The sequence below is a fragment of the Maylandia zebra genome, linkage group LG3 (assembly GCF_041146795.1).
Source record: "Maylandia zebra isolate NMK-2024a linkage group LG3, Mzebra_GT3a, whole genome shotgun sequence".
Lineage (NCBI taxonomy): Eukaryota > Metazoa > Chordata > Actinopteri > Cichliformes > Cichlidae > Maylandia > Maylandia zebra.
The window spans coordinates 8,021,629-8,048,629 of NC_135169.1; the positions used below are offsets into that span (position 1 = coordinate 8,021,629).

The following is a 27,001-nucleotide window of genomic DNA, read 5'->3' on the forward strand; positions in this document are numbered from 1 at the left end:
GTTTAGAGTGGTGCATAGAAACAGATGAGTTCACCTTTGTGCAGGACAATCCACCAACCAGAAGGCACATTTAGTCTGTGGTCAGCTCATTGTATGGACCGTTGGGAATCTTGTCTCCCTACATCATCTGGAAGATCTCCAGCTGATTTAAAAGTGAAACGCTGCATTAAACTGAGTTTCTATGGAAGACCAGATAAGGCACAACTTCATCATTCTTCTGATGCAAGTCAAGATAGTTATGGAACAGTGTCATATTTAAAACTGAAAAAGAATAACATCACATGTTGACTTTATCCTGGGAAAAGCTAGGGTTGCTCCCCTTAAGAAAACTACAATTCCCAGGCTGGAATTCACTGCTGCAGCTCTTGCAGTTCCAGTGAACATGCTTCTGCAAAAAGAGTTGCAGATAAGGTTGGACAAATCATTTTTCTGGACTAATATAATACAATGCATCTCCAATGAAAACTGAACATTTAGTATCTTTGCTGCAAACAGAATTTCTGTCATTCGAGAAGCAACAGATGTGAATCAGTGGAGAGATGTTTCCTCCAAGGAGAACCTTGCAGAGATGATCCATCCATAAGTATGAAAGGTTTCCTCAAATGTGGGGATGGTTAAATAGTCCAGAATTTCCCTACAAGAAGAGGAGGAATGGCCTAAACTGGATGTGGATCACAGTGTGATTCCTGCAGATGACCCAGGGATCAAAAAGGACCTGACAGACTACCTTTTCAGTCAGCTGTCTTAAATAATTATGGGCTATCATTGACCAGTTTTAGGTTAATTATGGAGTTCCACGCTGGTGAGCATGTTTTTGCTGTTTGTTTGTTTTTTGCTTCAGACTACGCAGTATTTTAAACAGCAGATTAAAATGCTGATTCCTGAATTTTCACACTGCTCTGTCCTCAAGGGGGCAGCAAACCCTCACATACGAGTCAGATTATGTTCTTATGGTTTAGGACAGAAAGTCCTGCTCTTTTCCTCTGTTCGTGTTCACACTGAAAAATTAAGCCTGTTAAAGTCCTGATGTGCTTTGAGACGTCAGGACTGTTTTAAAGCTTCACGTGTAATAGTCAGCAGAGGTGTGACCACATTTCATACTTGCCTCATATTACTCAATCTTCCTCTTCCTGCCGTCTTTCACAGCTGCTCGGATCAGAAACCCTCCAAAGTATCATCAGCGCTCCTGTTTCTGTAAGTCTGAAACACATTCCCACCTTCTGCTCACAGCTTTAACTGACTTGACGACAGCTTATTCTAGGTAGTAGCAGTAGTTACTAATTTGTAGTATCAGTGTTTGAGTTTTACAGGGTCAGTGCTGTCTGAACAAACAGAGGGACTTCTTGGTTATTTTCTGCCACAGTCATACATGAACGATCACCGACTCGTGTACCACTTTTTATCTGATTTATCTGCTTTTATGGGGAATTAAACACACTTCCTGAGATTTACTGTAAAGAAAAATGAGAATAAACAGGAAATTTCACAAGTCCAGAAAGTTCCCTTCAGCTGTAACCTCAGAGCAGCACAGTGAAAGGGAGAAGTCCTCTGTTCTATTTATCAGTGTGTGTGTGTGTGTGTGTGTGTGTATGTGTGTATGTATATGTATATATATATATATATATATATATATATATATATATATATATATATATATATATATATATATATATATATATATATATATATATATATATACACATATATATATATATATATATATATATATATATACTCAATAAATTAATCATATATATATACACTTAGAACCGTTTATATTTAAAGGTGATTACATTATTATTGATGCTGTATTTATGGTGACATGATTAGCTTACAGTGAGCAACATTAGCTTTAAAAGGTCTAGAACACCCTGTTGGTTTTTTCATATTGTATTTTTCAACCATGAAGTTGTTTCAGATTAAAATCTATTATTCGACAGAGAATTGGCGAATCTGAGTTAGATTGATGCTATTGAACTATTTTGCTAATAAACTATTCTACAGACTGTGCTAATATACTGTTTGTTACTGTAAGGTTTATTTTACTGAGAGAACTGTTGTTGTAAATTGGGGCAATATAAATAAAGTTGAATTGAATTGAATAAAGCCAAGCTAACTTTATTTATACAGCAAAACAGTCACGGTCCTGGGTCAGTGACTGAGTGTATTGTTATTGTAATTTGTTATCTGTAGTGTTTAATATAAGTTTAGTTCTGTGCCTCTGTGATTTGTCTACGGATTTCCTGTTTTTTCCATTTTCAAAGTCTGTGTCTTCTGTTGGTGTATTCTGTTTTCTGCACCTGGTCTCAATTTGCCCAATTGGTTCCAGCTGTTATTTCACCTGTTCCTCGTTCTCCCCCGTTCCCAGTAGCAGGGGCGACATCGTGGTGCGGGGCAGCATCACGGACATCGGCAAAAAAAAAAAAAAAATGCTCTAACTCATGCTGCCCCGACGTCAGCGAGCGCATATGGGGAATGGCATAGGCACCGATCGGTTTTCTATCGCCCATTTGCTGGGAGTAAGGGCACCCTCCGTTTGCGAGGTGCGCCCAGGGAGGAGAGGGCGGGGGATTTTCTGACCAGCTGGAGCGACATCTAATAACCAACTTGCAAAATAAAAACAAACCAACAAACACGGAAACATCAGACATCATGATACAGACTTATGATTTGCACAGATGTTTTTCGAAATTCTATATGCGAAAAGTGAGCGCGAGAGCCCTCGGTGCGCCTGCTCGCTGCTGAAGTCAAAGTAAACTTTATTGTCATCTCCGCTACAGACAGTCCAGTATATAGAGAGAGGAGACGACGAGGCTCCAGTTACAGCAGTGCAAGTAAACAAACAATATATATAAGAAGAGTAAGAAAATAAATATACACCTTATGACCAGGGGTAAAGGGATCAATAACAATTTAAAATTTACAGTTTGATGATTTAAAGGGCAGCACGGTGGCACGGTGGTTAGCACTGTTGCCGCACAGCAAGAAGGTCCTGAGTTCAATTCCACCATCAGGCCGGGGTCTTTCTGTGTGGAGTTTGCATGTTCTCCCCGTGTTTGCGTGGGTTCTCTCTGGGTACTCCGGCTTCCTCCCACCGTCCAAAGACATGCAGCTTGTGGGGATAGGTTAATTGGATAATCCAAATTGTCACTAGGTGTGAATGTGAGTGTGAATGGTTGTCTGTCCCTGTGTGTTGGCCCTGCGACAGACTGGCGACCTGTCCAGGGTGTACCCCGCCTCTCGCCCTATGACTGCTGGGATAGGCTCCAGTGCCCCCCGCGACCCTGAAAAGGATGAGAGGAAGCGGATGGATGGATGATTTAAAGTCTCACACACAACCCGTCGAAAGGGGAGGGGCCTGCTGCTTCCAAATAGGGGGGGGGGGGGGGCGCCAGAGGGAGTGTTCGCCCAGGGCGCCAAACAGGCTGGGACCGCCACTGCCCATTCCTGTCTGTGTATTTATAGTGCGTGTCCTTTGGTGCTTGTTGCCGCATCATACCATCATTTCTGCCTGTTTGTTCTGTTCTTATGTTATTTCAGTTTTGTATTTCGGCCAGCAATAAAGCTGTGGTTCTGTTAAGTTCACTTTTGCCTCCATAAGTCCTGCACTTGGGTTCTCTTCCAGCATGCCTGCACACAGACCATGACAGAAAACATATAGATATTAAAACATAAATACAGTACCAGTGAACAATACAGAACACCAACATCAAGAATTAAGTATTGTACTTAGCTCAACATAACTGTGGCTCCACTGGGCCATGCAACAATAGTCATTGTTATTATGATTGTTAACATCACTCAGGGGTGATGTTACAGGGGTGCCCAATCCCGGTCCTCGAGAGCTACCGTCCTGCAGCTTTTAGATGCATCCTTGTTCCCACACACCTGAATCAAATGAATGGCTTGTTATCAGGCCTTTGCCAAACATGATGGCATGCTGAAGAGATCAAACCATTTGATTCAGCTGTGTTGGAGTAGGGATGCATCTAAAAGCTGCAGGACGGTAGCTCTCGAGGACCGGGATTGGGCACCCCTGCTCTATTACAACCAGAAATTATGTCAATTACAGAGTTATAATTTTAACATTTTAAGTATTAGTTTTTTACTAATAATATATAGAAGGGCGGAAAAGTCAGATCTGTCTGGCTATTCCGTACTTGCTTGCTTAACTTAACAGCTAATCTATCTTCCTTCAGCTGTGATGATGTCGGAGGACCTTCTAAACACTCTGGAAGATCTGGGAGATGAAGAGTTTAATAAATTCAAGTGGTTCCTACAGCAGACCGACGTCATTCAAGGCCCCATGACCATCAAGAAGAGCCGACTGGAGACAACAAGCAGGTGGGACACCGTGGACTTGATGGTGCAGACCTACAGACTTTCTGGAGCTGTTGAGGTGACCAGAAGGGTTTTAAAGAGGATCGGCAGGAATGACCTGCTGCTCGGTTTGTCTGTTATCAGGCCCAGACCCGAAGGTGAGTCACAGCAAGGGACAAACAGGAAGTCAGTCTGAGAAAGTTACATAGAGCTTTAACACTTTCAACATCTGTTTGTCAGTGAATGTCAGTGATTTGACCTCTCAGGCTCCTCTTCCTCAGACTGAAGGTAAGTCACTGCTTTGTTTTCCATACATTCCAGGCTTCTTTACTCCAAATATCTCAATGTGAAGTAACTGTGAGCATGACATTGAACTGTCACCTGGTTTTACCCATAATTCTTGGTTGTTTTATAGTCACTTATAATGTTGAACTCCACTGTAAAGGAACTTATACAAAATTCCTGTGTTAGCCCTTTGAGGTGCACAGCTCTAGACCTGGTATCCTCAGAGTTTACTTAAAAAAATTTTTTTTCAGTGTTCCTATTATCCTTATAATTATTTAGGTTACTACAGTATACTATTACAGCCTCAGTTAGTTCAGTTCTTTAACGATAGCTTCTCTCCTGTGATCTCCATCACATTCTTGAAAATGTCCTGGCAGACACAGCAAACCTGTCTACATGTACTGATATGCGACAGGCCAGATTCCCTGTGCATCCTGAATGGATTGCAGTTACCATCTCATGCTAGCAATGGCAAGGAACAGCAAAAACCAAAACTATTAAAAGATCAGAGAGGGAGGATATGCTCTATGGCCATCACATGCTAAATCAGGGGTGTTGAACTCCAGGCCTCAAGGGCCAGTGTCCTGCAGGTTTTAGATAACACCCTGGGTCAATCAAATGATTAATTCATCAGTAGGCCTATGGAGAACTTCAAGCTAATTAAATCAGCTGTGTTGAATCAAGGATACATCCAACACCTGCAGGACACCAGCCCTCGAGGTCTGGAGTGCCATACGCCTGTGCTAAATGCTTCCCATTTTCAGGGGTTGTCCTTTTCTTTCTCCAGTTCACCAAGCAGCTGATAATGACAATGGCTCGCTAGACATTGTGATCCCTCAAGTTCATGATGATCAAGCGAGATTCCTACCGTTCACATTTACTCATTTGAGTTCAAAAGATGCAGACAGCTAATAGACGTGCATAAAATCACTCCAGAAAAAATGGTCAGCTGCAGATAGCCAATACATGTCCAGTCGTACAGTCGTAGTGTGGCATTTTAGAGAATGACATGACAGCCAATATGAGTTACACACAATATGTTTATCACCCTGTTTGACACAGATGTGATGGTTCCAGTACCAGAGCCTCAACCCATCACGCATTACCAACAGATGCTTCGATCAAACTTCCAGGACAAGTTTATGTGTGCACAAGAAGGGTGGGCAGAAGATAAACAGCGTCTGGCTGATATCTACACAGAACTATACATCACAGCTGGGTATGACATACATATCAACATACAGCATGAGGTCCGGCAGATTGAAAAGGCATGGAAGCCGGAAGAAACAGAGAAAGCCGTTAAACCCACAGACATATTCAAACATCCTTCTGGAGAATACAGACCCATTAAAACAGTGATGACCAATGGAATCGCAGGAATTGGAAAAACATTCCTTGTTCACAAGTTTGTGTTGGACTGGGCTGAACAAAGATCCAATCAAGATGTGCATCTGGTTTTCCCCTTCACCTTCCGTCAGCTGAATCCACTGAAGGGAAAAAAATTCAGTTTGGCAGAGCTCATTCATGAATGTATCCCAGAAACTGTAGGCATCACAGAGGAGGCTCTTAATTACATCTTTAAAGATATTCAGTCATCGGGAATTACCAACTATGACAAAAGTAAATTCAAACTTCTGTTTGTGCTTGATGGGCTGGATGAGAGCCGCCTTCATCTCGACTTTCATTCTGAAGATATTCGCTCTGTCGATGTAACAAAGTCAACTAAAACAGATGTCTTGTTGAAAAAACTCATCAATGGAAAATTGCTACGGTCTGCTCGCATCTGGATAACCACACGGCCTGCAGCAGCCAATCAGATCCCTCGAGAGTTTATCAGCAGTACAACAGAGGTCAGAGGGTTCACTGACCCACAGAAAGATGAGTACTTCAGGAAGAGATTCAAAGGTAAGGAGCAAGCTGACAAAATCATCTCCCACATCAAGACAACAGGAAGCCTCCACATCATGTGCCATATCCCAGTCTTCTGCTGGATCAATGCTACAGTTCTAGAAGATGTGCTGAAAACAAGAGGAGGACAGCTGCCCAAGACCCTGACTGAGATGTACGCAGAGTTCCTGGTGTTTCAGATTGATCGGACAAAAGAAAAGTATGGCCCACAGAAAAGCATTGAATACATTAAGTCATTAGCAAAACTGGCCTTTCAGCAACTGGACAAGGGCAACCTGATCTTCTATGAAAAAGATCTGAGAGAGAGCAGCACTGATGTTAGTGAAGCCTCGGTATGCTCAGGAGTGTTCACAGAGATCTTCAAAGAAGAGCGAGGAAGGAAAGGGAAAGACGGGATGTTCAGCTTTGTCCATCTGAGTGTTCAGGAGTTTCTGGCTGCTCTTTATGTAAGGATGTCACTTAGTAACAGCAACATAAATGTCATGCCTTTACCACAACCATCACTGAAAAACCTTCGACTGCTTTTAAGGAAGACATCTTCAAAGAAGATCCACATGATTTCCATTGACAGGGCCTTGCAGAGTCCAAATGGACACCTGGACTTATTCCTTCGCTTCCTCCTGGGTCTATCACTGCAGACCAATCAGGATAAACTGCAGGACCTTCTAATGAAGAAAGACAGTGGCACAAAGACCAATCAGAAAACAGTCCAATACATCAGGAAGAAGCTCAGTGAGAATCTGTCTCCGGACAGATGCATCAATCTGTTCCACTGTCTGAATGAGCTAAATGATTGTTCTCTGGTGGAGGAGATCCAACAGTCCCTGAGTTCAGGAAGTCTCTCCACAGATAAACTGTCTCCTGCTCAGTGGTCAGCTCTGGTCTTCATCTTACTGTCATCAGAAAAAGATCTGGATGTGTTTGACCTGAAGAAATACTCTGCTTCAGAGGAGGCTCTTCTGAGGCTGTTGCCAGTTGTAAAAGCCTCCCACAGAGCTCTGTGAGTGCACGAATAACTGACACAGGGCTGTTATCAACTAGTAATTCTCAGTCAGCAGATCTTCATATAACTACATGCTAACATTAATTATGGCTTTAGATTTAGTATAAAGCTTACTTTAAGTTTAATATTTGAATTATAGCTGAGATTATCCTGTGAAAAAGCAACATAAAACCACTACTCAACTACCATCGTTTTTTTTCCTCATGAAAACTTTAACTGAAATAACCTAACAGCGTTTTACACTGTCTATCATAGAATCTGTTTCACTGTGTGTCTTTATCTGTTCTCCAGGCTAAGTGGCTGCAATCTGTCGGAAAGAAGTTGTGGAGCTATGTTATCAGTCATCAGCTCACGGTCGACTAATCTAAGAGAACTGGACCTGAGTAACAATGACCTGTGGGATTCTGGAGTGAAGCTGCTGTCTGTGGGATTGGAGAGTCTACACTGTACACTGGAGGCTCTGAGGTTAGGGTTTGGCTTATCTTTAGTGGATGACCAGCAGATGATTTTCTTGATATGTAGCTTTATATACACATTAATTAACTACTTAAGCGGTATTTGATGATGCAGCCATAATAAGCCCTCTTTTATTTGGGTATTTAGATAAATGGCATATAAAATTCATAGCCACATTGATGTCAATCATTGGTTTGTGGTGCAGAATTATGAACCTTTGCGGTTTGCATTTTGGGCATGCCAACAAGGCACATTCATACAATGTATAGATGCAAGGTACAAATACAGATATCCACTAATTATTGCAAATATGTTAAATAATATTTTCATTTTACTACCAAAAAAGTAATGTGCCTTTATTGTCATTGACTTACAATTAAATCAGGAGCATTTAAAAAGTCACAATCACACACATTCACACAAGATGACTAAAATATATGTATATAGAAGGGCGTAGATTTGGCATGGACAAAAGGGACATGTCCCCACCAATATCCAGACATTATTGAATTGTCCCCACCAATAATTTGATCTCTTCAAGTGAAGAAAAACAAACCCGATGGAGGAAAAAAACCGATCTGTCAACGTCTCATTCACCCAGCGGTGCAGAAAGTTCTCTACTGGAGTCCTACGTCATGTGACAATTATGGCAAATGTGATTGGCTATGGCTTTCGGGGAGCTCTGTTTAGTTTTAGCAGCGGCAAGCCTGCGCTGTGAGGACCTGAAAGGAGGAGGATGGCAGCAAGAAGGAAGAACCTGGATATAAGAAAGTATTTTTCAAAGAAACCTGTCAGTCACTTAAAGCCAAGTTAACACATAAAATGTGTCCGTCATAATAACTTTACAGGCTATGCTAGGCTTTGGCCCACATCAGTCTCAATTTGTATGTAACCATGAATAACGTGTTTTGTAAACTGCACAACAGGCAGCACTATTAGTTCTCTCAGTCTCAGAGCAGCATTTCTAATTTTGATTGAAACTGTCAGAGAAAACGGCAGCTTTGAGCAGCCAGGATATTAGTTTACAGAGGCTGTTAGAATTATATGTCTAACGTTAAAATGTTGGTGACACAATAATTTCATCCTAATGGCACTGACATATTCATAGGGTTAATTTTTGAGACAAAATGTCATGAGGTAGTCATGATTTTGCAAATATTCCACCTTGTAGTGCAGTTTGCACAAATTGTTTTAAAAATGCACTCAGCTTACAAACATTACTGACGAGTCAAGATCTGCACAAAGTGACAGAAACACTGAAGCAGCTACACATTTTATTCTTATTGTCATGTATGTCCTATTTGTCACGTGACAGAAGAACCAACACAAAGCTCAGAGAGTAATGGTGACACAAGATCCCAGGTGGAATTGGAAGATGACTTGTTGGTTCATTGTTGTATTTGAAGCACATGTGTGACTGCATGTATGTGGAATGTCTCACTGTTATTTATCAGGTGACAGAGGAAGCTCTGCCATGTTGTAGCTCAGAGGTGAAGAGGCGAGGTCACAGGTGACTGACTGATGATTTGGTGCTATAGATTAACGAGAGGAGAAGGCATGTGTTTGGCTCCTTCACATAGTGGACATTGAGTTTTTGTGTGGGGGCACCAGTAGTCCATGTCTGTTGCTGTAACAGTAGTTCATGTTTAGAATAAACAATCCCAGCTCACTGAACTGATTTGGTCAATAATGTGCCTAAAATGTTGCATAATTTTGCTGACAGATCTTTCACTTTGTGGTAGAGATGGACCGATCCGATATTACGTATCGGTATCGGTCCGATACTGACCTAAATTACTGGATCGGATATCGGAGAAAAATAAAAAATGTAATCCGATCCATTAAATATCACGAAAGCACCTCACAAAACTTGCAACACGCCGTAACTCGCCTCAGAACGTTAGCACGTCGGAGCAGTATGCATCACGTGATAGAGCGGCTGTGGCATGCGGGACCTGTCGGTGGTCTGGATAGCATGTGGAGCTTCGCTAGCAACCCGGCATTTCATCTCCGACAAAGTTATCCCCGAGAGAAGTAAAGCAAGTGTGTAAGTCCATCTCTGAATGTTTGTAAAGCATTCCCACATTAAGCTTAACGAGCGACTGCCTCTCGCTCTCCGGCTGCTACTTCAATCATGAAACTGCTTAACGATCAGCTGATCGGCTTTTCTGTCGCGAGTCCGTCTCTCTGGTTTGCTTTTGCCCCACTTTGCACCAGAAAGAGGAAACCAGCGGCTGAACAACAGCAGCACGTTTAAGCTTGATAAGCTGTTGTTAGAATTTATTTAATATTACTTTCTACACCAGGATCTTTTTCTACGTAGCTGACGGCTGGTAACTGTGCAGGGGCGGATCTAGCAAAGTTTAGCCAGGGGGGCCGATAGGGCATGAACAGGGAAAAGGGGGCACAAAGACATACTTTTCTTTCTTATTCTCATTTAAAATGTCGAGCTTTTAATAAATAATTATCTGACACCCAAAGTTTTAATTTGATGTAAAATGAATAGAAGTCAATTACTGTATATAGTGACTATTAAGTCTAATATATATACCCTAGTAAGCTATAGTACTTTTTCCTTTGGGAAGGTACCATCTGTGCAGTCTGCAATTTTGTTGAAGAAAGATGTTGAATCTATTTAATATTTCTTGAAAAATAATTGATTTCTGTGCATTTTTTTTCACACTGCATCAAATTAAGGTTGATTACGTCTATTAAGCATCATGAGGTGGCGCGTGAGGGGTGGTTCCCTATTTTTTATTTATTTATTTTTGTTGTTGCTGGGAGTTGGAACCCTATTAGTTAGGTTGCTTAATATTTACGCTAAGTACGCTTTAAAATACCAGAATAGGGAGGATGGTGTAGGTCTAAGTTTATTAGATTGATCAGTATTGCTGAACTATGAAATATCTTTTTTGTATACAGATATAACAGAATAGCTTTAGTGTAGTTGTTGTTGTTTTAAACTTGAGTATGAACTTGCAGACTTGCAAAATGCAGCAAGATATTTTAAAAAACAGTTTTGTTTATTAAAAAACACTATATCGGATTCATATCGGTATCGGCAGATATCCAAATTTATGATATCGGTATCGGTATCGGACATAAAAAAGTGGTATCGTGCCATCTCTACTTTGTGGTAATCTTAGATTAGTTTTATGTAGAAAAACCACCAGGTCATTCAGTGTTCCCTTAGTGCTAATGTATAAGAGATGTTGGTGTAACTGAAGTAATGTTGTTAAGTCCTTAAAGTCATATTCTGTTATTGTCATGACTGTATTTGAAGCTATTTTTATGTTTGTATGATACCAGATTTATATGGATTATGGCTTAAGTAAACTAAAGCCTAAAATACTTTAGTCAGTCACTTGTTTAATAGTAATTTAAAATTATATAATTCACATATAAAACTATTAATTGTAATTTTAAATGGTTTAAAAGCATGCAGAATAGCATATGTAGGCAAGTATATTTCTTTCTTTTAATCAAGAAGCAAAGACAAAAAGGAAAAAAATAAGAAATAGGGCATGGTTTGGTGGTTGAATCATCCGTCCCCACTAGGGCTGGGCGATATGACCCAAAATTCATATCTCGATTTTTTTTTTTTTTTTTTTTTTTTAAAGCCATAAGTTAAGAACAAAAAGAGAGTTCCTAGTCACACTGTGTCCCAGATGTCACACGGGCACTTTTATTTACATACAGCGTAGATGTACATGAAGAAATTACTCAAAAATAAATTATCAGCATTTATTAAACAATCATGGTCCATAAATAAAAGAAAACAATGTTGTTTTTGTGCATGACAAAAAGCTCACAATTGTCCAGTCAAAATGTAAACTAATAGACGCTGAGCATAATAACAAAGAGACAGATTTCACAGCTGCACCACGTCTCTGAACAGGTGCCATTTGTGGTCCTTATACACATACAGTACGGTAATATTACGTTGAAGCACAGTACGTATCACTCCACGAGGCTCCTCCCCGGTAGCCGTAATCCTCCGACAATCCATCAAGCGGTGCAGCTCCGTAGCTTAGCAAAGTCATATTAAAACATTTTTTGACAGATTGCTGAGCGCTGTGTACCACATAAAATCGGTTCGCGGTCAGTAAGCGCAACCAGAATTCATACATAAGGCTCACTGTCGAGTTTTGAGAAAATGAAAGGATTTTAGGCCGTGCAGCCCCTCCGGGCTGCATGTCGTTAGCGCGGTTAGCTCGCTAACACGTTGACGCCATCCAGCCCCACGCACGGGGCGATCCGCGGTAACTCGCTAACGGAGATTTTCCGCTTTCATCTTGTCATTGCCTGCAGGTGAAGCTATGGGGGAGGGGGAGTTGTGTTCAGTGAAGGAGAGGCGAGGCCGAGTAACGTTGCGTAGAGACAAAACTGGACGAAAGAGAGGCAAACCTGCGGCTCCACAAGTATAATTATAACGTAACATAGACTATATTGATATAAACGATATTGTCACATCTTATATCTCGTATGAAAATATATCGATATTTTTAAAAAAACTCGATATATCGCCCAGCCCTAGTCCCCACCAATGCCAAAACCAAATCTACGCCCTTGTGTATATATAACTAACCATATAAAATGAGAACCTGTTAAACAGAATTGTATAAAGTGCACTGTAATGTCAAGGTTGTCAAAAAGGACTTAGTGGGTCAGTGACTGTTGATAGCAACAGGAAGTGTTTACGGCCAAAGTGTGAGGAGCCTTTTATGATATGCCTGGCTCTGGTGAGAATAGAATAGAATAGAAAACTTTATTTGTTAATTTCTTCAAATGTACTTGCCATACAAAGGAATTGAAATTACGTTTCACACTGTCTCATGCGTAGACATTGACAACAATAAAGTGCAGATGCACAACAAAAACAGCCCTAACAATAAGGTAATATTAAATAGGTAACAGGATAGACAAAAAATAAATAAAATAAAGTGTTCCAACAGTGTTCCCTGGAAAATAGTATACTAGTCTACTTGAGGTAGTCCCAGGTTGTGGTTGATAGGGGTATTTTGTTTTAATGCAGCATAAGACTATAGCAGCAGTAATAGTAATATAATAATATAAATAGTGCTAAAAGAAATACTAAAAATATATAGCAGCAGGTGTGTGCAATTGCAATGCAGAGGTAGTTGCTTCCAGTCAGGAATGTTTTCCAGTTCTTGGTTCAGAGAGTGTTTCCTTGTTGGAGAGTGTGCGTGAATGGGGGGTGGGAGGGGTAGAGTCCAGTCTGTCTTCCTATACTTCTGCCAATCTGGTGATTCTGCTGGCTGGGAGCCGGGAGGGAAGAGAGTTCAGCAGTCTCACAGCCTGGTGGATGAAGCTGTTGGTGAGCCTGGTAGTGCGGGAGCGGAGACTTCTGTATCTCTTTCCAGAGGGCAGGAGGCTGAACAGACAGTGCGCAGGGTGGGTTGCATCGTTGACAATTGTGATGGCTTTGCGGGTGAGGCGAGTGGTGTAACTGTCTTGCAGGGAGGGGAGTGGCACACCAACTATCCTCTCAGCTGTTCTCACAATGCGTTGTAGAGCTTTCCTGTTATAGTCAGTGCAGCTACCGCCCCACACAGTGATGCAGCTGGAGAGGATACTTTCAATAGTTCCTCTGTAGAATGTGGTCAGGATGGGTGGTGAAGCACTTGCCCGCTTGAGTTTGCGCAGGAAGTAGAGGCGCTGTTGTGCTTTCTTGGCCAGTGATGCTGTGTTGGTGGTCCAGGAGAGGTCCTCACTGATGTGCACCCCCAGGATGTCACAGGCTGGGTCTCCAACCCAGCACTCTGAGTTTTCTTTGTATTTTTTGATATGTTATTAGTTTGTGTTATTTCCTATTTGCCTTTAGTTTAGGCAGTTATTGTTCCTGGGTTTTCTATGTTTTGGGGTTTTCTATTTATTTCATCACGTATTAGGTCTGTTAAGTTGTGTTGTCATTTCCTGTTTTATTCTGACAATGTCATGTGTTCTTTGTTCATTGTATTTAGCTTTCCTCTCCTGGTCCTGTCATTAGGTTTATGTCTGTCAGTTGTTTTCCCCCATGTGTCGCCACTTCCCCTGATCACCTCATGTCTGTATTTAAGCCTTTTGTTTTCTTCATGCCATTGTCAGTTCGTCTGTTTATCTCACCAGAGTTACAGTCATAGTCATAGTCATAGTCTTAGCCTGTTTATTTTCCACCTCAGTCATAGTTATAGTTTTTGGTCTTAGTACCTTTAGTGTTTTGCCAGCTTGGTGTTTTGTTTCTTAGTGTTTTGCCTGTTTGCTTTGGTCTCTTGGTTCATTTCCTGCCGTCATCGCAATAAAGGTTCACTTTTCTGTTAATCATTACTATTCCTCGTCATCATCTGCTTTTGGGTCCTGTTTCCGCACACATCGGCGCACCCCGCCGTGACACAGGAACTTGGTGCTGCTCACCCTCTCCACCGCAGCGCCGTCGATGGTCAATGGGGGGTGACAGGTGTGGCCTCTCTGGAAGTTGACAATAATCTTCTTGGTCTTACTAACATTTAGCAGGAGGTTGTTGTCTCTGCACCACGTGGTCAGGAGCTCAACCTCCCTCCTGTAGTGGATCTCATCGCCCTCAGTGATGAGCCCCACTAGCGTTGTGTCGTCCGCAAACTTCACAAAGTGGTTGGAGCTGTAGGTTGGTGTGCAGTCATGTGTCATCAGGGTGAAGAGCAGAGGACTGAGCACACAGCCTTGTGGAGCCCCCGTGCTCAGGGTGATGCTGTTTGAGACCTTATTGCCCACACGCACCGCTTGAGGCCTCTGGCTGAGGAAATCCAGCAGCCAGTTGCAGAGGGAGGTGCTGAGGCCCAGTCTGTCCAGTTTACAGATGAGTTGTTGTGGTATTATGGTGTTGAATGCTGAGCTAAAGTCTATGAACAGCATTCTCACATATGAGTCTTTCTTGTCCAGATGAGTTAGGGCTGTGTGGAGGGCAGAGCAGATTGCATCCTCTGTAGATCGTTTCGCTCTGTATGCGAACTGGTATGGGTCCAGGGTGGGAGGTAGGGTGGATTTGATGTGTGACATGACTAGTCGTTCAAAGCACTTCATAATAATGGGTGTCAGTGCCATGGGGCGGTAGTCATTGAAACAGGCTGGGGATGGTTTCTTTGGCACAGGTATAATGGTGGCAGTCTTGAAGCATGATGGGGCAGTGGCTTGCCTCAGGGAGGTGTTAAAGATGTCTGTGAAGACATTTTTCAGCTCCTCTGCGCAGTCTTTCAGCACACTACCAGGGATGTTATCTGGACCCGCTGCTTTCCGGGCATTGATGGTGATGAGTGTCCTCTTCACGCTGGCAGCAGACGGGCACAGAGGCTGGTCGTGTGGAGGTGGTGATGTTTTCTGTTGGCGTGTGTTGTTCTGTGCTTCAAATCGTGCAAAGAAGCTGTTCAGGTTGTTGAGCAGAGTGGTGTCGCTCTCACAGCTACGCGCTACAGGCTTGTAGTCTGTAATAGCCTGGATGCACTGCCATAGGCTTCTTGCGTCCTTGCTATCATTGAAGTGGGAGGTTATCTTGTGTGTGTAGTCCTGTTTCGCTTTCCTGATGCCACGGTACAGGTTGGCTCTCGCTGTTCTCAGGCCTATTTCATCCCCAGCTCTGAAGGCCTTGTCTCTGGCCTTCAGCAGCCTGTGGACATCTCCTGTTAGCCATGGCTTCCGGTTGGCTCGAGTTGTGATACTTTTCACTTGTGTTACATCATCAATGCATTTGGTGATGTATGAGCTCACCGTATCTGTGTACTCCTCGATGTCTATGATGTTACTGTAGGTGGCTGCTTCCTTGAATATGTCCCAATCAGTTGACCCAAAGCAGTCTTGAAGAGCAGAGGTGGCCTCCTGTGGCCACACTCTTACCTCTTTCATAACAGGTTTGATGACCTTCACTCTCTGTCTGTATGCTGACATTAGCATAACAGTGAGGTGATCAGAGGTGCCGATATGGGGGAGGGGGATGGCTTTGTATGCTCCATTTTCCTGTGTGTAGACCAAGTCCAATATGTTGTCTCCCCTTGTTGGAAAATGAACATGCTGATGAAACTTTGGGAGAGCAGTTTTAAGATCAGCATGATTAAAGTCTCCTGCGAGGATGATGAAACCGTCTGGGTGTGCTGTTTTTTGCTCACTGATGGCCTGATACAGTTCGTTCAGCGCCGCATTTCTATCGCTGTTGTTGCTAGATGGAGGTATATAAGTAGCGACCAACAAGATCGAACTTACCTCCCTGGGCAAATAGAAAGGGATTACGATCATGTACTCCGCCAGTGATGAGCAGTGTTTGCGTACTACAGTGGCATCATGACACCACTCGTCACGGATGTAAACACAGACCCCGCCACCTCGGGTCTTGCCTCCGTCTACGAGAGCCCTGTCGGCTCTGTAGCATGCTAACTGCTCCAGTTGTATGGCCAAGTCCGGAATGTTGTCATTAAGCCATGTCTCAGTGAAAACTAGCACACAACAGTCACTTACTTTGCGATTCACTGATCTCAGAAGTCGTATGTTGTCCATTTTATTGTCCAGAGATCGTACGTTGGCCAAGAGGATCGATGGTATAGCTGGGCGAGTTGGCTTAGCCTCAAGCCTGACTCGGACACCTCCACGCTTGCCCCGCTTCCTTGTCCTAGCACACCGCTTTCGACGCCTCCTTGCCTGGGGAGGGGTAGCAGGCGAGTCCGGTGGGTTGCTAGGCCAGCTAGCAGGCTGTCGCAGAGCAGAAGTCCTATCTCCCTTTGCATCCCTTAGCAGGTAGTGGGATGTGACAATATTCAGTGCTACTTATTTTTTCATTCAACTTTAGTGCCAAATCACAACAATAGTTGACTCAAGGCACTTCATATTGTAAGGTAAAGACTTAACATAATAGATTGAAGATAGGACAAAGACATGCTGTGGAAGAGAGCCAGAGATTAATGATACCGAAAGATTATACACATAGTACGCTGGACCTCAACATGGAAACCAAAACAAACAGAAAAACGGCTAAACTGGAGTACACACAAGCCATAGCACTAACACACATCACCATAAAAAAGGCATGATCACGGACTTTAGATAAACACATTTAAAGTGCTACAAAAAGCACAAATATGTCAGCTGAGTCACAACTAAACAAATGGCTAGCAACAGGGATGTCCTTGATCATTTAAAACTTTAAATCTTAGCTCAGTCTTAGTCCCTTCTCCTGTCCCTTTACACCTGAAACAAAGGGGAAAACTGTTTCTAGAGAGCAATGCTAATTTGTACGATGCTGGAAACATGCCGTTGCTACACTTTTCAACCCTGAAACAAATCACGCAAACAGTGAATCTACACTGTAATAGAAGCATGTTGTATTTACAGTGCTCTCAAATCCAGCTTCCTCAAGTATTATAGATCTGTGGGATTCAATACATCTTCTGGAGACAATGGTTCAGTAAAGAATCCATGTGCCATAGAGTGAATCAGTATCTCTGAAAAAATAAAAGCATATTTTTTTGGAACCAAGCTTAAAGATATATATCAAAATAAAATAAAATTATATACATAATTCTCTTTGCTTTATGTTTTACATCTTTGTGTTTGCCCTCAGGCTCTCGGGCTGTCTGATCACTCAGGATGGTTGTACTTCTCTGGTATTAGCTCTGAACTCCAACCCCTCCCATTTGAGAGAGCTAGACCTGAGCTACAATCATCCAGGTGACTCAGGCATGAAGCTGCTGTCTAGCTTACTAGATGATCCACGCTGGAGACTGAACACTCTTAGGTATGATAGTTTCAGTATTTATTAATGCTGGTCATCAATTAATCACATTGTTACATGTACTATTATATTAGTTTATTACATGTTTATTTTAAAAGTGCTGCTGTATGAGAAGTGTAATATTCAGTTTTAAAGCTTTTAAACAAATAGCGTGCTTTTTAACAGCAGTATTCTCTTAACACAGTAGCAGTTACAATATTTGTTGTGGGTAAATCTCACCTGAAACATTAATCTGATCATCAATCAATCCGACTTCAGGGAGGAGTATTTATCTGACAAAAATGCTCTAATCTAAACCATCACCAACAAAATAGCAATTCACCTCGTTTGTTAGATGGGTCACATGTTCCCCTGGTTCTTTGTACTTTCCTCACCTCGCCCTGTGGACATTCCTCTCTGCTGTCTCAGAAGATCAGCCCTCCTTTCCAGTGAGATCACCTGAAAAATTCCTGCGTTTTCTTCTGCCAACTCAAACAGCCCCCCTGCCCTCTGAACCACTTGACTCTGAGCCTGTTTGAAATAAAAAGCTGTGAATCTTTTTTCCAATCTCCTGCACTTCAGTCCAGTTTCTTGGTGAACCGGGAAACCTCAGCCTCCCCCTTCATCATTCCAATTTTTCATTTACTCCGTGCTGTTCTGGTGTCAGTGGAACTACCTGTTAAAGTGTAACATCGGCGTGCTAACACAAGCTCCGGACAGAAAGAAAGCTCCCATAGAGCAGAGGCCAGGAGCTCATTGATCTTGATTTTCCATGATGTTAGAGGATCAGAAACATGTATTGATATTCTGGATGTTTCATATATTTTCATACCACTAACTAGTTTCCATGTTCCTGTCTCAGCGTCTCTGTTGGATCCAGGGTTACCCATGGCTGTTGGTACCACACAGCAGAATTGCAATTTGAAAGTCTTTTAAATGAGTAGAAGCATTTTAAGGCCTTTCATGTCTTTCTTTTATGTCCATGTGTCTCTGTCTCTGCTTTAAAGATGAATTCAGATATGTTTCTTCTTCCAGGCTGGACCACGGTGGAGAGCAGAGGCTGAAACCTGGTCTGAGGAAGTGTGAGTGTGTGATTTATGAAAATAAGACATTACACTAGTTTAAATCACACTAAAGATTCTAGAGGATGAATCACTGTGAAGCTGTCTCCATCAGTCTGTGGAGAAGGCAGCAGATGAAGTCTTGTTGTTTCTTCTTCTCTCCATCAGATTCCTGTGATCTTAAACTGGACACAAACTCAGTGCACAGAAAACTTAAACTGTCCGACAACAACAGAAGAGTGACGGCAGTAACAGAGGAGCAGCCTTATCCTGATCACCCAGAGAGGTTTGAGTACTGGCTTCAGCTGCTGTGTACAAATGGTCTGACTGGTCGCTGTTACTGGGAGGTCGAGTGGAGCGGAGAGGTTCACGTTTCAGTGACTTACAGAGGAGTCGCGGGGAGAGGAGGCAGCAATGACGGCAGGTTTGGAGCAAACAGTCAGTCGTGGAGTTTGAGGTGCTCCGATGCTGATCGGTACTCTGTGTGTCACAATAACAGGAGAACAGACCTCTCCTCCTCCTCCTCCTCCTCTGTCTCTAACAGAGCAGCAGTGTATATGGACTGTCCTGCTGGCACTCTGTCCTTCTACAGAGTCTCCTCTGACACTCTGATCCACCTCCACACCTTCAACACCACATTCACTGAACCTCTTTATCCTGGGTTCTGGTTATTGTCATACGGTTCTTCAGTGTCTCTTTGCTCTCTGTAGCGGGGGAAGCCTCCACAGAACCGCTTCAGCTCAGGGTGGTACTCAAAAATCAGTAAACCTGATGGGTGTGGGTCATTTGACCCAGGACTCTGACTTTCTTTTGTTTTGGTGATTGTTATGTATAATGATTTTAGGTTCATTAGTTAGTCTTGAGGTGATTCTGAGTTCGTTGTTCCCTGTTTACTGCTTTGTGTGTTAGGCTCCCGTGATGTTTTGGTCTCTCCTGTGTTTCCAGTTTGTTGTGTCATCTGTTGTAAGAGCCAATTAAAGGCTGGTTTCTTGGTACTGGTAAAATGAGAAATATACATTTTTATTGTTAAATATATAATTTCAAAATACCGCTATGGTAAAAACATAAGATATGGAAATGTGAAGTTCTGATGTGCTTTTTGGTATATGGTAATTACATGTGGGGAGTCAGATAGGCATAAAGTCTCATTAAAGATCTTTGTTGAAAGGAAAGTTCCATGGTCTTGCTTGTGCTTCCAAAGCTTGTTGCTGGACTGAGTCCTGAAGGCGGTGAAACGGAGACGAAGTGCCGCTGTTACATCTGTGTCTCTCACTTCCTTGTTCCCCAGCCATGCCTTCGTGTTTGGTCTCCCCTTTTTGCTTACATGTTCCCTCACTCCATGAAACACACGTGTATCAAGTATGTTCTCCCCAGCCCGTCATGTCCCTCTTAACGTGTCTCTCTGTGTCTCTCCTCTCCCATGACTGTTTCCAATCATTCACACTCACACTCACAGCCAATATAGAACCTAGACTGGATTCAAACCTTCTTGCTAAGAGGCAGCAGGGCTAAACTCCTGCATATTTTATTACATCATTTCAAAGATGTGGATTTTAGTGGTCCGCAGAGGTGGGAAGTAACAAAGTGCAAATACTTTCTTACTGTATTTAAGTAGAATTTTCAGGTACCTGAGTAATTCTTTCTCCCTTATTTTAAGCACTTTAAGTGTACTTTCTACTTACATTTTCAAAACAGGCTCCTTACTTTTGCTTTAATACATTTGGGTTGTTTCATGTCACTGCGAGCCTCTAAACATCAAAAGGATCTGAGCCTAAACAGGAAAACCCGTTTGCTTATCAATCAGACGATGTCACATAAAATGATCCTGTTGCGTACAGACAAATCAGAACCAATCAGAACCAGCTAGCTCCACATGTCACATGCAGGAGGATAACTTGCAGTGATAATAATAACAATAATGATAAAGTGTAATAAGGTCTTTTTTTTCCTATTTGTAAAAGGAGAGAGTATAATTTTTGTTGTTGCTGTATGAAAACAATAAAGATGACTCTATTCTACTCTATTGTGGGCTAACGGTGAGCCAGAAACGAACGCTGGATCACTGGATTATATGTGAGATCAGATATTCACTGCTCACCAGCGTGGAGGCTTTTCACCTGAAGGTCTCCTCCTCTTTCTTCATCAGCTTCTTCCTCTTCTTCTTGCTCAGGTTCTGCCGCTCCATGATCTTATCGTAGTTGAAGTGCTTGTGTTTGGCGTCGGCGCCGTCGTCCCCCATCAGCAGGGCGAAATCAGCCTGGAAACACATGCAGACGGGTTTATATGCCGACAGAATCTGATCCAGGACCAGCCTGGCTGTGACCACTCTGACCTTCTGTTTCAGAGCAGTCAGCTGATCCAGGTGTTGTGCATTGACATTGTTGTGAGGTATTAATAAAGGTCAGAGGTGAACAGCTAAGAGCTGACATCAGTGATGTTTGTCTCTGAACAGGAAGCTGAGGACACACTGGATCTGATGGACGACCTTCATCCTTCACTCTGCTCCTCTTCTTCTTTGTTTCTCCTGAAGCTCCGTTGTTTGAGGGATTTTAATTAGTCACTAACCCACGCACAGGATAACTCAGTCCACTGACTCTGAGGGATTACATGTAATGTTACCATGCTCTGGTACTTCCTGCTTCTACTCCCTCATATCTGACACAATATTACCACTCGTGATCTTTGAGGTGTGTTTTGCTACGTGTGAGCTGCTTCAGTGTGATTCTATCTTTTATTTTGTTTCCACTTTATGAAAACGAATCCACCACAGAAGTCCTCTACAGTCTAAATCAGCCCCACCTTTCCTCCACCCCGCATACCTGGAACTCCTGCCCCAGGCACATTCCACCACACGCGTGATCCCCCGGGAACTCCCCTGAAACCGAAAGTAAACCACGTCACAGTGGGCGTGGCGTGACGAAGCACCGCTATGAGAGCTGTCGGTGTTTTGCTGTGCTTTTCTGTGTTTGCGGGAGTCTTCATGGAGGATAAAGAAGCCCCACGGTAAGAAACCCACTCTTATCCTCTTTGTGCGCACGCGCGAAGACCGGCGTAACTAAAAAGTTCAAAGGTGAGAAAGCCGACAGGAAAACGCTCTAGCTAACCGGCCCACGGCAGCACACACAGCCGCCCACAGACTGGCCTGTCCTGACACACAGAGTGGGTACAGACGGGTTACAGACCGCGGTGCAGTGATTTGTGCCGTCCGCAGCTCCCTGTGCGGCCTTCACGCCGCGGATACAGTCAGCTCCCCGTGACACACGCGAAAACCCGAAACACAGACACGTCTCTGAGCCCACGAGACATCCCTGACGGAGGAGGAGCCCTTCATGTGGGGAGGCTTCATTGATGGATGAATGTAGCATGGAGTTAGCAATGCTAGCAGCTTGTGCGGTTTGGCTGTTTCTAATAAAGGTTTTACAAACGGTTGCTGTGGCTTCATTAGTGACGTGAGGCTGTGATGACGCTTACAAGTCCCGGTGAGACAGGTTGTTCGTGTTTGTGGCATGTGTGGGTAAAGCAGGGCGTGACGTCAGGTGATAACAGATGTTTCTGCTGTGAAACCTAAGAAACACGTCCCTGCTCGTGATGATACCAGCGCTGAGGTTGTTATCAGCGTCAGACTATTTAAAGTACACTTTGTTGTGACTTTGTGTCTTTGTGTTGTGAGGTTTGTCCTGGATTCATGATGACCTTTGTGCTTTTAGGTCATTCCAGTGTCTCGATGTTTCCTGTCTCTTTGTCCTCAGCGTCTCCTGTGGAGGTCCGTCCACTCTCTGTCCCCATGTGTCCCCTCTCGCTCTGCGCTTCGTCTCTGTGGTTGTTCGCCTTGTCCAGTGTCAGGTTTATATGCCTGAAGTCTCTGTCTCTGAGCTGTGTTTCCTGTTTTATTTTGAAAGTCCCTGGTCCAGTACGTTATGTCACCTTGTTGTGGTGTCTTCCCTGTGTGCTGTGTGCTCTCTGATCCTAGCCACAGTACTTCTTACTTTGTATTCGCTTCCTAAATTCCTCAGTTTGTTAGTTTTGAGTCCAGAGTCCTGGTGTGCTCACAGCCGGCTCAGGACAGCCAGTTCTTCCCAGGAGAGGGAACGGGACCCAGCAGCCTATTAAAGCCCCTCTGCTGCACTGGGCTGTCGTAAAGGTATAATGTGTGGTTAATACTGCAGTCTGCTGTTACATGTGTTACCATTTAAAATCTGCTGTATGTAAAGTACTGGCACCCCTCAGCTTCCCAGTAGATGCATCTATCGTACAAATGGCAAAATCCTAAGGTGACCTCTGACCTTGGGATGGTCAGTGATGGTCCCTGATTTTCAAACTGATCCAAGATGAAGCTGCACCATGGTATCAGTTTGGAATCCTACGACTGGACCGTCAGTCTTTTATGACTGATGAGTAAAAAGGGTGCACTAAGACAAAGCTCCTACACTTTTTTCAGCTGGCTTGAGTTGTTTGAAGTCCCATGTCTGTGGGTCAGTTTCAAACATCTGTCAGGGTTTCTCTCCGCCTGGTGCTTTTTAAGGCAGAGAAGCAGCAGCATGAAGGCTCGGTCTTTGTAAGTTCCTGGGTTGTTTTTTTATTTGGCTGTAGTTATTCAGCCGGCCAGACGAACGCTTGACTAGAAACAGCTTTGGTGAACATGGTGAACATGAAGATAAACAGTATTTAAGAGCTTGTGCAATAAAAGAAGAAATAACTGTTTTCCAGCTTAAAACCAGAGTGTGGGTGACGGTTGGTGGATCACTGTTATTCCCAGTTTTTCCTGCTCTGGTTCTTTTGGTTTTGCCTGCTGAGCTCGATCGCTCACTGGTGCTCATCTTTACATTAGTAAAGTGTTTGCAGTCATTCTCTGTCTCACAGGCCTTAAAAGCATCACCGCTCTCACCTGTTTCCTGTTTCTCCTCTCAGTTTTCAAGCATGCCTCGGGCTGGAGGTGTATGAGGGGGCGGAGTCTGTCATGCTGCCCTGTCAGGTACCAGAGGACGTTTACCGGGACGCCACAGCAGTGGTTTGGGGCCGCAAGGACCTCAGCAGCCCGACAGTCCATCTGCGTCTGCAGAGCGGGGACGATCTCACGAAACAGAACGTTATTTACTTCAACCGAACATCGATGAGAGCCGACGCTCTGCAGACCGGAGACCTCAGCCTCACTCTGAGGAAGCCCGTAGTCAATGACACCGGCACCTACACCTGCACCACCCGAAGATATGGACAAGATCAGAGCAAGACCCATTTGCAACTGAGGGTGGCAGGTCAGTGCTGTCGATAAAGGTCAGAGGTCAGTCATACTCTGAGAATGTGCTGGGTGATCTTCAGGTTGTTTGTGTTTGTGTGGACAGAACGTCCTCCTCCTGGTCCCACTCCTCCTCCAGTCTGGCCCAAAGTTGTCTCGGGTGTCCTGGTTCCTGTGGTTCTCCTGGCTGTCGGCTTTGGGGTCTTCATGTACTTTAGATATAAAAGGTTAAAGAACAAAGAAGGTATGTGCGTTATCAGAGCGCTCCACGGACATCAGTCAGTGTTTATGATGACATACAGCATTTACCACATGAGCATGGAGCTCATGTGCTGCTTCGTTCTCTTCTCAGTCGTTCAGGTCACAGCAGAACCAGGTGATGAGTCGGTCGTGCTGACCTGCAGAAGCACCGTTCAGCCCGATGGTGCTAAAGTGGTGTGGAAGGACAGGAATGAGAGGAAGGTGCACGTATGTCAGAAAGACTCTGAGCAGCCTGAAAAACAGCACAGACGCTACAGAAACCGAACAGAGATGAAGAAAGAGCCGCTGAGGACCGGAGACCTCAGCGTGACCCTGAAACACCCCACAAACACCGACAGGGACACCTACACCTGCACCGTCTACAGCAGGGAGGGGAAAGAACTGATGGAGAAACAGGTGGAGCTGAAAATCAAAGGTCAGTGCTGCAGATACAGAGGCTTGGATATTGTTATTGACAGCTATTTTGTCACAGTGCGTGTCTTTGTCTGTCACACACCTGCTGTGCAGCAGCTCTGTTATACTGACAAACACAGAGGCCATCTTTGTAGTTCCTGTCAGACTTCATTAGGTCTTCCTGTTTGCTCTCTGTTAGAAATATGAGCAGCAGTGGACTTTGATGGGATGTTACGGTGCAGGCTTGAACAGCTGCTGAACAGATGTGAGTTCAGGGGAGCGTTGTCGTGTTCTCAGAGGAACAGCAGTGAGTCTTTGAGGAACACGATGCTGCTTTCTGTCATTTGTCTGATGAGTTCTATCAGCGATGGAAACCAGAGTCTGCTACTGATATGAGAGGAAAGCAGGAACAGCTGATACTGGACGCTCCTGCCTTCATGTGGTACAAAGCAGGACTGCACTCTACTCTGAATCTTAAACATGTGTAGTGTTCACTGTGAAAGCAATTAGAAACAAATCAGTACATAAATAATGACGGTGAGTTATATAAAGGCCAAGTGAGGCACCAGGACTCTAATCAGATAGATTTAAAAACAACTGGATAACAATATCATTTCTATTTGTCAGGATTCTTCATTGTTTAGAGTGAAAGACGTAATCACACTCCCATGTATGTACAACAGGGCCTTTTCAGCATGTTGGTGCTGCGTTTCTGCTGATGTCCAAATCTTTATGAAGTTATAAAATCAACCCTGTTTATAGAACAGTTCAGTGCGTTTGTGTGAAGAAGAACGATAAAGCTTGTAGCAAACCTGGTGTTGGACAGACCTCTTCAATGAGTGTGTAGATGAACTGCAAACATGGCTTCTTAGTAACAGTGTAACTGCGTTTCATTGATCAGACATCTTCAGGCCCTCATCTTCAAATGACTGACTGGGACCAGCATCGAGATGAAGCTGGTGACTTAGTGATGTTGCTGCTGATGTGATGCTTCTGTGGCTTCATGATGAACACGTGTTTCAAATGCTGCATAAATTAAAATTAATTGACAAACATAAATGCCGTGTCTTCGTACAGCTCATGTTGTGTTGTTCTCCTCTCAGAGTGCCAGGTGGAGGTGGTGGAGGGGGCGGAGTCTGTCCTGCTGCCCTTCAAAACCACAGAAAACCTGCCTGGAGACAGCGATGTGGAGTGGAAACGCCATGAACCCGAATACATGAAGGTCTGTGTGTATGAGAACGGCTCTGACCGGCCCGACAAACAGGACGACCATTACAGAGGTCGCACTGAGATGAACACTGACCTGCTGACCACCGGAGACCTCGGTCTGACCCTGAGACAGCCCACAGTGAAGGATGCTGGGAGATACGCCTGTGAGGTCAACAGCAAGGAGGCCTGGAGATACAAGAGGGTGTGGCTCACAGTCAAAGGTGAGTTGTAATCGGTGTGAATGTGTCTAACGTACTGTCCTATCTTTACATCAGTTCTGTCTGTTTGTCAGTTAACTTTAAAAAAGCATTTCAAGTCATAAGAAAGGGCATGGAGAGAGCTGTGCAACACACTTTGTTTTTATGCCCTACGACGTCACAATGATGCTACATAGTTTCACTAAGTCAGACACACACAGCTTATAGAAGCCAAAGATTTCAGTACACCGTTTTAGTCTGCAATGCTTCAGGGTCAAAGGTCAGCATGTAGCAATTAAAACATCAAAGTGTTAGTTTAGCTCCGAGTGTTTGTTTGTGACTTCTTGTGTTTCGTCTGCAGGGACAGATCAGGTCCAGGATCCAGCCGAGGACAACAAGGCTATTGAAATGATTCCTCTGATGGACCAGCAACCAGCTTGATCTGACTGGGCTCTGATCATGGATCTGACTGGTCTGTGAGTCAGAGAGAAAACACCAGTAATGGGCTGAAGGGGATGAAGAGGGGACGATGCTGAGTTCCTCCACGTTCTGTGAGGAGGTTTTCTGTTCACACAGCTGAACCCTGCAGTGGCTGTAGCTCGGCGCACTCATGCAGCAGCAGCTGTTTGATTTTACCACATTAGCACAAACAACACTCATTTTTTACTTACACATTTATATTTTACTTACCCATAATGCCTTGCTGTTCAGGTCTCAGCTGTGACCTGGGTGCTGTTTAGTTGATGTTTGGACCTCATGTCTGCACGGTCTCAGAGCTCCTACATGCGTGAGGCTTTAGTGTTGGCTGTGTCTGTGAAACTGCACAAAATATAAGACAACTAACACTTTAACATACATGTAGCTAACGAAGTGTACGACGAAAAAGAACAAAATGTTTCTGTAAAATGCTGCTGAAGAGAAAAGAAATAAAGTCCATCATCTGTC

General features: G+C 43.6%; 2 protein-coding genes across 4 annotated transcripts; both read left to right on the forward strand.

The window, feature by feature from the left end:
- Positions 1–1,141: 1,141 nt before the first annotated feature.
- Positions 1,142–19,929, forward strand: LOC101486124 (NACHT, LRR and PYD domains-containing protein 3). Its single transcript, XM_076882303.1, has 8 exons — positions 1,142–1,194; positions 4,200–4,478; positions 4,561–4,608; positions 5,668–7,513; positions 7,808–7,981; positions 17,553–17,726; positions 18,738–18,784; positions 18,932–19,929. Exons 2-8 carry the CDS (start codon positions 4,205–4,207, stop codon positions 19,471–19,473), a joined length of 3,105 nt encoding a protein of 1,034 aa, XP_076738418.1. The 5' UTR covers positions 1,142–1,194; positions 4,200–4,204; the 3' UTR covers positions 19,474–19,929.
- A 1,710-nt stretch (positions 19,930–21,639) lies between these two features.
- LOC112429895 (uncharacterized) lies at positions 21,640–27,001 on the forward strand. Of its 3 annotated transcripts, none has more exons than XM_024800862.2 (6): positions 21,640–21,766; positions 23,672–24,015; positions 24,103–24,240; positions 24,349–24,672; positions 25,754–26,080; positions 26,418–27,001. In XM_024800862.2, the coding sequence occupies exons 1-6, from the start codon at positions 21,693–21,695 to the stop codon at positions 26,495–26,497; spliced, it is 1,287 nt and encodes a 428-aa protein (XP_024656630.2). In that variant the 5' UTR covers positions 21,640–21,692; the 3' UTR covers positions 26,498–27,001. The 3 variants fall into 3 exon arrangements, with proteins under 3 accessions (XP_024656630.2, XP_076738440.1, XP_076738439.1); XM_076882325.1 differs by lacking the exon at positions 21,640–21,766 and adding an exon at positions 21,818–21,833; XM_076882324.1 differs by lacking the exon at positions 21,640–21,766 and adding an exon at positions 22,162–22,242.

Excerpts from the sequence above, each read along its gene's own strand:
- LOC101486124 (XM_076882303.1), top strand. The coding sequence starts at position 4,205 with ATGATGTCGGAGGACCTTCTAAACACTCTGGAAGATCTGGGAGATGAA. Across the intron at positions 7,514-7,807 it reads AAAGCCTCCCACAGAGCTCT|GCTAAGTGGCTGCAATCTGT; the intron begins GTGAGTGCACGA and ends TCTGTTCTCCAG. Across the intron at positions 17,727-18,737 it reads TGGAGACTGAACACTCTTAG|GCTGGACCACGGTGGAGAGC; the intron begins GTATGATAGTTT and ends TTCTTCTTCCAG.
- LOC112429895 (XM_024800862.2), top strand. The coding sequence starts at position 21,693 with ATGAGAGCTGTCGGTGTTTTGCTGTGCTTTTCTGTGTTTGCGGGAGTC. Across the intron at positions 24,241-24,348 it reads AAGGTTAAAGAACAAAGAAG|TCGTTCAGGTCACAGCAGAA; the intron begins GTATGTGCGTTA and ends TTCTCTTCTCAG. Across the intron at positions 24,673-25,753 it reads GGTGGAGCTGAAAATCAAAG|AGTGCCAGGTGGAGGTGGTG; the intron begins GTCAGTGCTGCA and ends TTCTCCTCTCAG.